Here is a 13,457-nt window from a genome sequence, read left to right as displayed (position 1 = left end):
CTCATGTGTCCCTATGGCACCCTTGTGTCCCTATGGAGTCCTCATGTGTCCCTATGGCGTCCTGATGTGCCCCTATGGCATCATTTTGTGTCCCTATGGCTTCTCATGGGTCCCTATGGCGTCCTGATGTGTCCCTATGGAGTCTGATGTGCCCCTATGGCGTCCTCATGTGTCCCTATGGCTTCTCATGTGTCCCTATGGCGTCCTCATGTGTCCCTATGGAGTCCTCATGTGTCCCTATGGCAACCTTATGTGTCCCTATGGCATCATTTTGTGTCCCTATGGAGTCCTTATGTGTCCCTATGGCTTCTCATGTGTCCCTATGGCAACCTCATGTGTCCCTATGGAGTCCTCATGTGTCCCTATGGCAACCTTATGTGTCCCTATGGCATCATTTTGTGTCCCTATGGAGTCCTTATGTGTCCCTATGGCTTCTCACGTGTCCCTATGGCGTCCTCATGTGTCCCTATGGAGTCCTCATGTGTCCCTATGGCAACCTTATGTGTCCCTATGGCTTCTCATGGGTCCCTATGGCGTCCTGATGTGTCCCTATGGAGTCTGATGTGCCCCTATGGCGTCCTCATGTGTCCCTATGGCTTCTCATGTGTCCCTATGGCAACCTCATGTGTCCCTATGGCAACCTCATGTGTCCCTATGGCGTCCTCATGTGTCCCTATGGAGTCCTCATGTGTCCCTATGGCAACCTTATGTGTCCCTATGGCATCATTTTGTGTCCCTATGGAGTCCTCATGTGTCCCTATGGCTTCTCATGTGTCCCTATGGCGTCCTTGTGGGTCCCTATGGTGTCCTGATGTGTCCCTATGGCGTCCTTGTGGGTCCCTATGGTGTCCTGATGTGTCCCTATAGTGTCCTCATGTGTCCCTATGGCGTCCTCATGTGTCCCTATGGAGTCCTCATGTGTCCCTATGGTGTCCTTGTGTGTCCCTATGGTGTCCTTGTGTGTCCCTATGGCGTCCTGTTGTGTCCCTATGGCTCCTCACGTGTCCCTATGCCCCTATGCCACCCACATATCACCCCGATGCTGTCCCTATGCTGTCCCTGTGTCACCCCTATGACATCCTTCTGGTGTCACTTTGTCATCCCCATGGTGACCCTACGGTGTTCCTATGTCACCCCTACGATGCCTCTATGTCACCCCTATGGCACCCCAATGATGTCCTCACGTCACCCCTATGGCACCCCAATGGTGTCCCTATGGTGTCCCTATGTCACCCCTTTGGGGTCCCCATGTCACCCCTGTGGTGCCCTTTGTCACCCCAAGACAGTGATGGAACGCTCTGACACCACAATGTGACCCTGATGTGACCCCAATGTCACCCCAATGTCACCTCAATGTGACCCCGATGTGACTCCAGTGTGACCCCAATGTGACCCCAATGTCACTGCAATGTCACCCCAATGTGACCCCAATATACCCTGATGTGACCCCAACGTCACCGCAATGTGACCCCGATGCGATCCCGATGTCACCGCAATGTCCCCACAGCGTGACCCCAGTGTGACCCCGATGTGACCCCAATATGACTCCAGTGTGACCCCAATGTCACTGCAATGTCACCCCAATGTTACCCCAATGTACCCTGATGTGACCCCAATGTCACCTCAATGTGACCCCGATGCGATCCCGATGTCACCGCAATGTCCCCACAGCGTGACCCCAGTGTGACCCCGATGTGACCCCATATGACTCCAGTGTGACCCCAATGTCACTGCATGTTACCCAATGTGACCCCAAGTATACCCTAGATGTGACCCCAACGTCACCGCAATGTGACCCCGATGCGATCCCGATGTCACCGCAATGTCCCCCCAGCGTGACCCCAGTGTGACCCTGATGTGACCCCACCGCCACCCCGATGTGAGCACAGTGTCACAACGGTGCGACCCCAACGTCCCCACAGCGTGACTGCAGCGTGATCCCAAAGTCACCGCAACGTCACCACGGTGTGACCCCAACGTGACCCCAACGTGACCCCAATGCCACTTCAATGTGACCCCAACGTGACCCCAATGTCATTTCAATGTGACCCCAACGTGACCTCAGTGTGACCCCAATGTCATTTCAATGTGGCCCCAATGTGGCCCCCATCCCCCAGAGCCCCCCAGTTTCCCCCAGTTTCCCCCAGTGCCCCTATTACTCCCCAGTCCCCCCAACCCCCCACACCCCCCCCAGTCTCCCCCAGTGCCCCCCCCAGAGCCCCCCAATCTCCCCATTACCCCCTCAGAGTCCCCCATTACTCCCCCAATTTCCCCCATTACTCCCCATACTTTCCCCATCACCCCCCCAGTCTCCCCCCCAGTCTCCCCTCCAGTCCCCCCAGTTCTCCCAGTTTTCCCCATCACCCCCCCAACCCTCCCATAACCCGCCATAGCCCCCCCATAAACCCCATAACGCCCCATAATCCCCCATTGCTCTCAATAACCCCCACAGCCCCCCCACACCTCCCTATAACCCTCACAAAATACCCCAGAGCCCCCCCACAGAACCTAATAGAATTCCCATAGCTCTCTCATAACCCCCCCAACCCTCCATAACACCCCCATAATCCTCCACCCCAAAATCTCCCCCCTAATCCTCCATAACACCCCCATAATCCCCCCACCCCCAATCTCCCCCCTATCCCTCCATAACACCCCCATAATCCCCCCACCCCAAAATCTCCCCCTAACCCTCCATAATACCCCCATAATCCCCCCACCCCAAATCTCCCCCCTAACCCTCCATAACACCCCCATAATCCCCCCACCCCCCAATCTCCCCCCTAACCCTCCATAACACCCCCATAATCCCCCCACCCCCAATCTCCCCCCTAATCCTCCATAACACCCCCATAATCCCCCACCCCCCAATCTCCCCCCTATCCCTCCATAACACCCCCATAATCCCCCCACCCCAAATCTCCCCCCTAACCCTCCATAATACCCCCATAATCCCCCCACCCCAAAATCTCCCCCCAACCCTCCATAACACCCCCATAATCCCCCAATCTCCCCCCAACCCTCCATAAACCCCATAATTCCCCCCACCCCAAAATCTCCCCCTTAACCCCCCATAACACCCCCATAATCCCCCCCAAACTCCCCAATCTCCCCCCTATCCCTCCATAACACCCCCATAATCCCCCCACCCCCAATCTCCCCATAGCTCCCCCCAGTCCTCTACAATCTCTCCCCCAATCTCCCCTCTAAACCCCCATAACCCCCATAACCCCCCGTAACACCCCCATAATCCCCCCAATCTCCCCATAACCCTCCATAACACCCCCCTAATCCCCTCACCTCAAAATCTCCCCCTAACCCTCCATAATCCCCCATACACCCCCATAATCCCCCAATCTCCCCCCTAACCCTCCATATAACCCCCATATTCCCCCCACCTCAAAATCTCCCCCCTAACCCTCCATAACCCCCATAACACCCCATAATCCCCCAAACTCCCCAATTTCCCCCATAGCCCCCCCAACATCCCCATAATCCCCCCACCCCCAATCTCCCCTCTAAACCCCCATAACCCCTATAACCCCCCATAACATCCCCATAATCCCCCCAATCTCCCCCTAACCCTCCATATAACCCCATATGCCCCCCCCACCCAAAATCTCCCCCTAACCCTCCATAACACCCCCATAATCCTCCCACCCCCCAATCTCCCCCATAGCCCCCCCCAACCCTCTACAATCTCTCCCCCAATCTCCCCTCTAAACCCCCATAACCCCCATAACCTCCCAGAACGCCCCCATAATCTCCTCACCCCAAAATCTCCCCCTTAACCCTCCATAACCCCCCATAACACCCCTTAATCCCCCCAATCTCCCCCCTACCCCCCCCAAAACCCCCCCAGAACGCCCCCATAATCCCCCCACAACCCTCAATCTCCTCCATAACCCCCCCCCCACCCCCCACCATGCCCACAATGTCCCCCAAACTCCCCAACCTCCCCCATAATCCCCCCAACACCCCCATAATCTCCCCCCTGAAACTCCCCACTCTCCCCCATAACCCCCACTAACACCCCTATAATCCCCCCCAAACTCCTCAATCTCCCCACAGCCCCCATAACCGCCCCCAACACCCCCATAGCCCCCATATCTCCCACTAACACCCCCATAATCCCACCATAACTCCCCGGTCTCCCCATAACCCCCCATAACACCCCATAATGCCCCCAAACCCCCAATCCTCCCATAGCCCCCTAGCCCCCCAACAGCCCCATAATCCCCCCACACTCCCCAATCTCCCCCATAATGCCCCTAACAGCCCATAATCCTCCACAAACTCCCAAATCTCACCCCTAACCCCCATAATCCCCCCAAACCCCCAATCTCCCCATAACCCCCCTAACACCCATAATCCCCAATCCCATTCCCCTAGCCCAACACCCATAATCCTCCCAAACTCCCATCTCACCCCAACACCCCCATAATCCCCCAAACTCCCAATCTCCCCATAGCCCCCCAACACCCTAATCCCCCAAACCCCATCCCCTAGCCCCACACCATAATCCCCCCCAAACCACTCCCCCAACCCCAACACCCCATAATCCCCCCAAACCCCAACCCCATACCCCAACACCCCCATAATCCCCCCAATAACCCAGTCTCCCCCCTAGCCCCCCAACACCTCCATAACCCTCCCAAACTCCCCAATCTCCCCCATAACCCCCCCAACACCCCCATAATCCCCCCAAACTCCCCAATCTCCCCCATAACTCCCCAACACCCCCATAATCCCCCCAAACTCCCCAATCTCCCCCATAACCCCCATAATCCCCCCAAAACCCCATCTCCTCCCCACCCCCCCAACCCCCCATAACCCCCCCAAACTCCCAATCTCCCCCCCATAACCGCCCCCAACACCCCCACAACCCCCTCAAACTCCCCAATCCCCCATAACCCCCCAACACCCCATAACCCCCCCAAACTCCCCAATCCCCCATAACCCCCCCAACACCCCCATAATCCCCCAAACTCCCCAATCTCCCCCATAACCCCCCAACCCCATAATCCCCCAAACTCCCAATCTCCCCCATAACCCCCCCAACACACCCCATATTCCCCCCAAACCCCAATCTCCCCCATAACCCCCCAACCCCCAAACACCCCAATCTCCCCCCATCCCCCCCAACACCCCATAACCCCCCCAAACTCCCAATCTCCCCCATAACCCCCAACACCCCCAAACCCCAAACTCCCCAATCTCCCCATAACCCCCCCAACACCCCCAATCCCCCCAAACTCCCAATCTCCCCCATAACCCCCCAACCCCCATAATCCCCCCAAACTCCCCAATCTCCCCCCATAACCCCCCAACACCCCATAATCCCCCCAAACTCCCCAATCTCCCCCATAACCCCCCCAACACCCCCACAACCCCCCAAACTCCCCAATCTCCCCCATAACCCCCCCCAACACCCCATAACCCCCCCAAACTCCCCAATCTCCCCCATAACCCCACAATCCCCCCAAACACCCCAGTCTCCTCCCATCCCCCCACCCCCATAACCCCCAACCCCAAACTCCCAATCTCCCCATAACCCCCCCAACACCCCACAACCCCCCAAACTCCCCAATCTCCCCCATAACCCCCCAACACCCCATAACCCCCCCAAACTCCCCAATCTCCCCCATAACCCCCCAACACCCCATAATCCCCCAAACTCCCCAATCTCCCCATAACCCAAACCCCCATAATCCCCCCAAACCCCCAATCTCCCCATAACCCCCCCACCCCATACCCCCAATCCCAATCTCCCCATAACCCCCCTAACCCCCAACACCCAATCTCTCCCCAGTACCCCCCAACACCCCCATAACCCCCCCAAACTCCCCAATCTCCCCATAACCCCCCCAACACCCCCACAATCCCCCCAAACTCCCCAATCTCCCCATAACCCCCCAAACCCCCAATCCCCCCAAACTCCCCAATCTCCCCCATAACCCCCCAACCCCCCAACCCCCCCCAAACTCCCCAATCCCCCATAACCCCCCACCAAACCCCCATCCAACTCCCCCAACACCCACCCCCAATCCACCCCATAACCCCCAACACCCCCATAATCCCCCTAAACTCCCCAATCTCCCCCATAACCCCCCAACACCCCATAATCCCCCAAACTCCCCAATCTCCCCCATAACCCCCCAACACCCATAATCCCCCCAAACTCCCCAATCTCCCCCATAGCCCCCCCCAACACCCCATAACCCCCCAAACTCCCATTCTCCCCCAAACCCCCCCCCAACACCCCCATAATCCCCCCAAACTCCCCAATCTCCCCCATAACCCCCCCCAACACCCCCACAACCCCCCCAAACTCCCCAATCTCCCCCCCATAACCCCCCTAACACCCCCATAATGCCTCCAATCTCCCCCACAGCCCCCCGCAAGACCCCACAGCCGCCCCACGTCCCCCCCATCCCCCCCCGCCCCCCCCCCCCCCCCCCGGCCCCCACCGGCTCCAGCCGAAGAAGGGCGGCAGGCCGACGCCGACCCCGATGAGCCACGTGGCGACCACCACCAGCAGCGCGTGCCGGGAGCTGAAGCGGAAATTGCCGAAGGGTTTGCAGATGACGATGTAGCGTTCGAAGGCCAGGAAGGCGAGGGACCAGCCGGTCACCAGCCCTGCGGGAACGGACAGACAGACGGACAGACGGGTGGCACCTGCCCTGTGGGACCAACAGGCAGACGGACAGACGTGTGGCACCTGCCCTATGGGGACAACGGACAGACAGACAGATGTGTGGCACCTGCCCTATGGGACCAACAGGCAGACGGACAGACGTGTGGCACCTGCCCTATGGGGACAGCGGACAGACAGACAGACATGTGGCACCTGCCCTGTGGGACCCACATGTGTCACCTGCCCTATGGGGACAACGGACAGACAGACAGACGTGCGGCACCTGCCCTATGGGGACAGCGGACAGACAGACAGACGTGTGGCACCTGCCCTGTGGGACCCACATGTGTCACCTGCCCTATGGGGACAACGGACAGACAGACAGACGTGTGGCACCTGCCCTATGGGGACAATGGACAGACAGACAGACGTGTGGCACCTGCCCTATGGGGACAACGGACAGACAGACAGACGTGTGGCACTTGCCCTATGGGAACGATGGACAGACAGACAGACGTGCGGCACCTGCCCTATGGGGACAGCGGACAGACAGACAGACATGTGGCACCTGCCCTGTGGGACCCACATGTGTCACCTGCCCTATGGGGACAACGGACAGACAGACAGACGTGTGGCACCTGCCCTATGGGGACAGCGGACAGACAGACAGACGTGCGGCACCTGCTCTGTGGGACCCACATGTGGCACCTGCCCTATGGGGACAACGGACAGACAGACATGTGGCACCTGCCCTGTGGGAACGATGGACAGACAGACAGATGTGTGGCACCTGTCCTGTGGGGACAACGGACAGACAGACAGATGTGTGGCACCTGCCCTATGGGACCAATGGACAGACAGACAGACGTGTGGCACCTGCCCTGTGGGACCCATATGTGTCACCTGCCCTATGGGGACAACGGACAGACAGACAGACGTGTGTCACCTGCCCTGTGGGACCCACATGTGGCACCTGCCCTATGGGGACAACAGACAGACAGACATGTGGCACCTGCCCTGTGGGAACGATGGACAGACAGACAGATGTGTGGCACCTGTCCTGTGGGGACAATGGACAGACAGACAGATGTGTGGCACCTGCCCTATGGGGACAATGGACAGACAGACAGACGTGTGGCACCTGCCCTATGGGACCAATGGACAGACAGACAGACGTGTGGCACCTGCTCTGTGGGACCCACATGTGGCACCTGCCCTATGGGGATGATGGACAGACAGACAGACGTGTGGCACCTGCCCTATGGGGATGATGGACAGACAGACAGACGTGCGGCACCTGCCCTATGGGGACAGCGGACAGACAGACAGACGTGTGGCACCTGCCCTGTGGGACCAACAGGCAGACGGACAGACGTGTGGCACCTGCCCTATGGGGACAATGGACAGACAGACAGACGTGTGGCACCTGCCCTATGGGGACAGCGGACAGACAGACAGACGTGTGGCACCTGCCTGTGGGACCACGGGCAGACGACAGACGTGTGGCACCTGCCCTATGGGACAATGGACAGACAGACAGACGTGTGGCACCTGCCCTATGGGGACAACGGACAGACAGACAGACGTGTGGCACCTGCCCTATGGGGACAACGGACAGACAGACAGACATGTGGCACCTGCCCTATGGGGACAGCGGACAGACAGACAGACATGTGGCACCTGCCCTATGGGACCAAGGCAGGGACAGACAGACAGACGTGTGTCACCTGCCCTATGGGGACAGCGGACAGACAGACAGACGTGTGGCACCTGCCCTGTGGGACCCAACATGTGGCACCTGCCCTATGGGGAGACCACGCAGAGAGCGATGTGGCCCCCTATGGGACACATGGACAGACAGACAGGACGTTGGCACCGCCCTATGGGGACCAAGCGGACGACCTAGGACAGACTGTGCACCATGCCCTATGGGACCCACATGTGCACCTGCCCTATGGGACCCACGGAGAGCAGTGGCCCTATGGGACCCACATACAGCACCCCCTATGGGACCCACATGTGCACCGCCCTATGGGACCCACAGAGCACCGGCCCTATGGGACCCACATTGCACCACCCTATGGGACCCACATGTGTCACCAGCCCTATGGGACCCACGAGAGCAGTGGCCCTATGGGACCCACATACAGCACCGCCCTATGGGACCCACATGTGTCACCAGCCCTATGGGCCCACAAGAGCAGGCCCTATGGGACCCACATACAGCACCGCCCTATGGGACCCACAGTGTCACCACCTATGGGACCCACAGAAGCAGTGCCCTATGGGACCCACATACAGCACCGCCCTATGGGACCTACATGTGTCACCAGCCCTATGGGTCCCACATACAGCACCGCCCTATGGGACCCCATACAGCACGCCTATGGGACCCACATACAGCACCACCTATGGGATCCCACATACAGCACCGCCCTATGGGACCCACATGTGTCACAGCCCTATGGACCCACATACAGCACGCCCTATGGGACCCACATGTGTCACCAGCCCTATGGGTCCCACATACAGCACCGCCCTATGGGACCCACATGTGTCACCAGCCCTATGGGACCACATGTGTCACCACCCTATGGTCCCACATACAGCACCGCCTATGGGACCCACATGTGTCACCAGCCCTATGGGACCCATGTTCACCACCCTATGGACCCACATGTGTTACCTGCCCTATGGGACCCACAGAGAGCAGTGGCCCTATGGGACCCACATACAGCACCACCCTATGGGACCCACATGTGTCACCAGCCCTATGGGACCCACGGAGAGCAGTGGCCCTATGGGACCCACATACAGCACCGCCCTATGGGATCAACATTCAGCACCTGCCCTATGGGACCCACATGTGTCACCAGCCCTATGGGACCCACGGAGAGCAGTGGCCCTATGGGACCCACATACAGCACCGCCCTATGGGACCCACATGTGTCACCGCCCTATGGGACCCACATGTGTTACCGCCCTATGGGACCCACAGAGAGCAGTGGCCCTATGGGACCCACATACAGCACCGCCCTATGGGATCAACATTCAGCACTGCCCTATGGGACCCACATACAGCACCGCCCTATGGGATCAACATTCAGCACCGCCCTATGGGGCTCACAGAGAGCAACGGCCCCATAGGGACAGATGTCACCACCCAGTAGGGTCAGCGAGCACCCTATAAGACCCATAGGGACAGACGGACAGACAGACGCCACCGGCCTTATGGGGCAGCCCTTGAACGTGAGTTCTATAGGGACAGCAAAACAGAGGGCCAACCCGATGGGGACAACTCCATGGGGTCAACCACCACCCTCGGGATCAGCCCTATAGGGACAAACCTATGGGGTCAACCACCACTCAACTGGTCCCTACGGGGTCAATGTATGGGGACAACTCTATGGGGTCAGCCTCTACCCAACATACTCCTATGGGGTCAACCCTATGGGGGCAACTCTATGGGGAAAGCTACCACCCAACCAACCCTGTGGGGTCAACCCTATGGGATCAACCACCACCCAACCAACCCTATGGGGTCAACCCTTATGGGATCAATCACCTTCCAACCAACACTATGGAGTCAACCCTTATGGGATCAAGCACCACCCAACCAACCCCATGGGGTCAACCCTTATGGGATCAACCACCACCCAACAACCCCATGGGATCAACCCTATGGGGTCAACCACCACCCAACCAACCCCATGGGATCAACGCTATGGGGTCAACCACCACCCAAACAATCCTATGGGATCAACCTATGGGGTCAACCACCACCCAACCAACCCTATGGAGTCAACCCTTATGGGATCAACCACCACCCAACCAACCCTATGGGGTCAACCCTTATGGGATCAAGCACCACCCAACCAACCCTATGGGGTCAATCCTTACGGGATCAACCACCACCCAACCAACCCCATGGGATCAACGCTTATGGGGTCAACCACCACCCAACCAACCCTATGGGATCAACCCTATGGGGTCAACCACCACCCAACCAACCCCATGGGATCAACGCTATGGGGTCAACCACCACCCAAACAATCCTATGGGGTCAACCCTTATGGGATCAATCACCTTCCAACCAACCCTATGGAGTCAACCCTATGGGATCAAGCACCACCCAACCAACCCTATGGGGTCAACGCTATGGGATCAACCACCACCCAACCAACCCCATGGGATCAACGCTATGGGGTCAACCACCACCCAAACAATCCTATGGGATCAACCCTTATGGGGTCAACCACCACCCAACCAACCCTATGGAGTCAACCCTTATGGGATCAACCACCACCCAACCAACCCTATGGGGTCAACACTTATGGGATCAACCACCACCCAACCAACCCTATGGGGTCAATCCTTACGGGATCAACCACCACCCAACCAACCCTATGGGGTCAACACTTATGGGATCAACCACCACCCAACCAACCCCATGGGATCAACCCTATGGGGTCAACCACCACCCAACCAACCCCATGGGATCAACCCTATGGGATCAACCACCACCCAACCAACCCCATGGGATCAACCCTATGGGATCAACCACCACCCAACCAACCCCATGGGATCAACCCTATGGGGTCAACCACCACCCAACCAACCCCATGGGATCAACGCTATGGGGTCAACCACCACCCAACCAACCCCATGGGATCAACGCTATGGGGTCAACCACCACCCAACCAACCCCATGGGGTCAACGCTATGGGATCAACCGCCACCCAACCAACCCCATGGGGTCAACGCTATGGGATCAACCGCCACCCAACCAACCCCATGGGATCAACGCTATGGGGTCAACCACCACCCAACCAAACCCCATGGGATCAACGCTATGGGGTTAACCACCACCCAACCAACCCCATGGGGTCAACGCTATGGGGTCAACCGCCTCCTAATCAACCCCATGGGATCAACGCTATGGGGTCAACCACCACCCAACCAACCCCATGGGATCAACGCTATGGGGTCAACCACCACCCAACCAACCCCATGGGGTCAACGCTATGGGGTCAACCACCACCCAACCAACCCCATGGGATCAACGCTATGGGGTCAACCACCACCCAACCAACCCCATGAGATCAACGCTATGGGGTCAACCACCACCCAACCAACCCCATGGGGTCAACGCTATGGGATCAACCGCCTCCTAATCAACCCCATGGGATCAACGCTATGGGGTCAACCACCACCCAACCAACCCCATGGGATCAACGCTATGGGATCAACCACCACCCAACCAACCCCATGGGATCAACCCTATGGGATCAACCACCACCCAACCAACCCCATGGGATCAACCCTATGGGATCAACCACCACCCAACCAACCCCATGGGATCAACCCTATGGGATCAACCACCACCCAACCAACCCCATGGGATCAACGCTATGGGATCAACCACCACCCAACCAACCCCATGGGGTCAACGCTATGGGATCAACCGCCTCCTAATCAACCCCATGGGATCAACGCTATGGGGTCAACCACCACCCAACCAACCCCATGGGATCAACGCTATGGGGTCAACCACCACCCAACAAACCCCATGAGATCAACGCCATGAGGTCAACCACCACCCAACCAACCCTATGGAATCAACCCCATGGGAGGAAGCACCACGAGAACGACACATGGGACCAACCCTACAGCCCCAACCACCACCCCACCCCCCCCATGGGGTCGACGATATGGGGTCCTCCAGCTCGCAACCCTCCCCAAACAGTCAAAGCTGTGGGCTCCACCGCCACCTAATCAACCCCATGGGGTCAACGCTATGGGGTCAACCACCACCCAACCAACCCCATGAGATCAACACTATGGGGTCAACCACCACCCAACCAACCCCATGGGATCAACGCTATGGGATCAACCACCACCCAACCAACCCCATGAGGTCAACCACCACCCAATCAACGCCATGAGGTCCACCACCCAACCAACCCTATGGGAACAACCCCATGGGAGGAAGCCCACGAGAACGACACAGACCCTACAGCCCCTACAGCCCCCAACCCCACCCCACAGCCCCCCCATACCCCCGGTGGTGCCGACGAATGCCTCCAGCTCGCAGACCCTCTTCCCAAAGACGAAGTATCCGCGGGCGCTGGCCACGAAGACGACGAAGACGCTGAGGACGCAGGAGACGAAGCCGCTGGCCGAGATGTTGACCAGGATGTAGTTGAGGGGCTGGCGCAGGCGCTTGTAGCGCACGGTGACCCACAGCACCACGGCGTTCAGGGGGGTCCCCACGGCGAACACGGAGCCCATGAAGGCCGTCTGCAGGTAGAACGCCCACGGGGGGGCGATGTGGTACTGAGGGCCGTCCCACGGACCCGGCACCGAGCCGTTGGTGAACAGGTAGAAGTCGTCGTCCGAGGACATGGCGGCGGGTCGGGGGTGTGGGGGGAGGGGGGGGGGGGGGTGGGGGCAGTGGTGGGGGGAGGCTGGTGGGGAGAATGGGGTGGTGATGGGGGGTGGTGGTATGGGGTGGCCTTCAGGAAGAAAGGGGTGGAGATGGGGGGTGGTGGTATGGGGTGGTGATGGGGGTGGTGGTATGGGGTGGTGATGGGGGGCGGTGGTATGGGGTGGTGATGGGGGGTGGTGGTATGGGGTGGTGATGGGGGGCGGTGGTATGGGGTGGTGATGGGGGGTGGTGATATGGGGTGGTGATGGGGGGTGGTGGTTTGGGGTGGCTTTAAGGGAGAATGGGGTGGAGATCAGAGGGCAGAGATGGGGGGCAGAGATGGGGGTGGCTATTGGGGAGGCTGTGATATGGGGTGGTGATGGGGGTGGTGGT

At 58.9% G+C, this 13,457-nt stretch overlaps 1 protein-coding gene across 1 annotated transcript; it reads right to left on the bottom strand.

The window, feature by feature from the left end:
* Positions 1 to 4,213: 4,213 nt before the first annotated feature.
* On the bottom strand, positions 4,214 to 13,042 carry LOC146541967 (violet-sensitive opsin). Its single transcript, XM_085215183.1, has 3 exons — positions 12,697 to 13,042; positions 6,471 to 6,639; positions 4,214 to 4,271 (listed from the first exon to the last, which is right to left on the bottom strand). Exons 1-3 carry the CDS (start codon positions 13,040 to 13,042, stop codon positions 4,214 to 4,216), a joined length of 573 nt encoding a protein of 190 aa, XP_085071309.1.
* Between the last annotated feature and the right edge of the window lie 415 nt (positions 13,043 to 13,457).

Source organism: Meleagris gallopavo, unplaced genomic scaffold, assembly GCF_905368555.1.
Source record: "Meleagris gallopavo unplaced genomic scaffold, MGAL_WU_HG_1.1 scaffold_8, whole genome shotgun sequence".
NCBI lineage: Eukaryota > Metazoa > Chordata > Aves > Galliformes > Phasianidae > Meleagris > Meleagris gallopavo.
The sequence above is the reverse complement of the archived record's forward strand: the minus strand, read 5'-3'. Positions and strand labels throughout refer to the sequence as shown.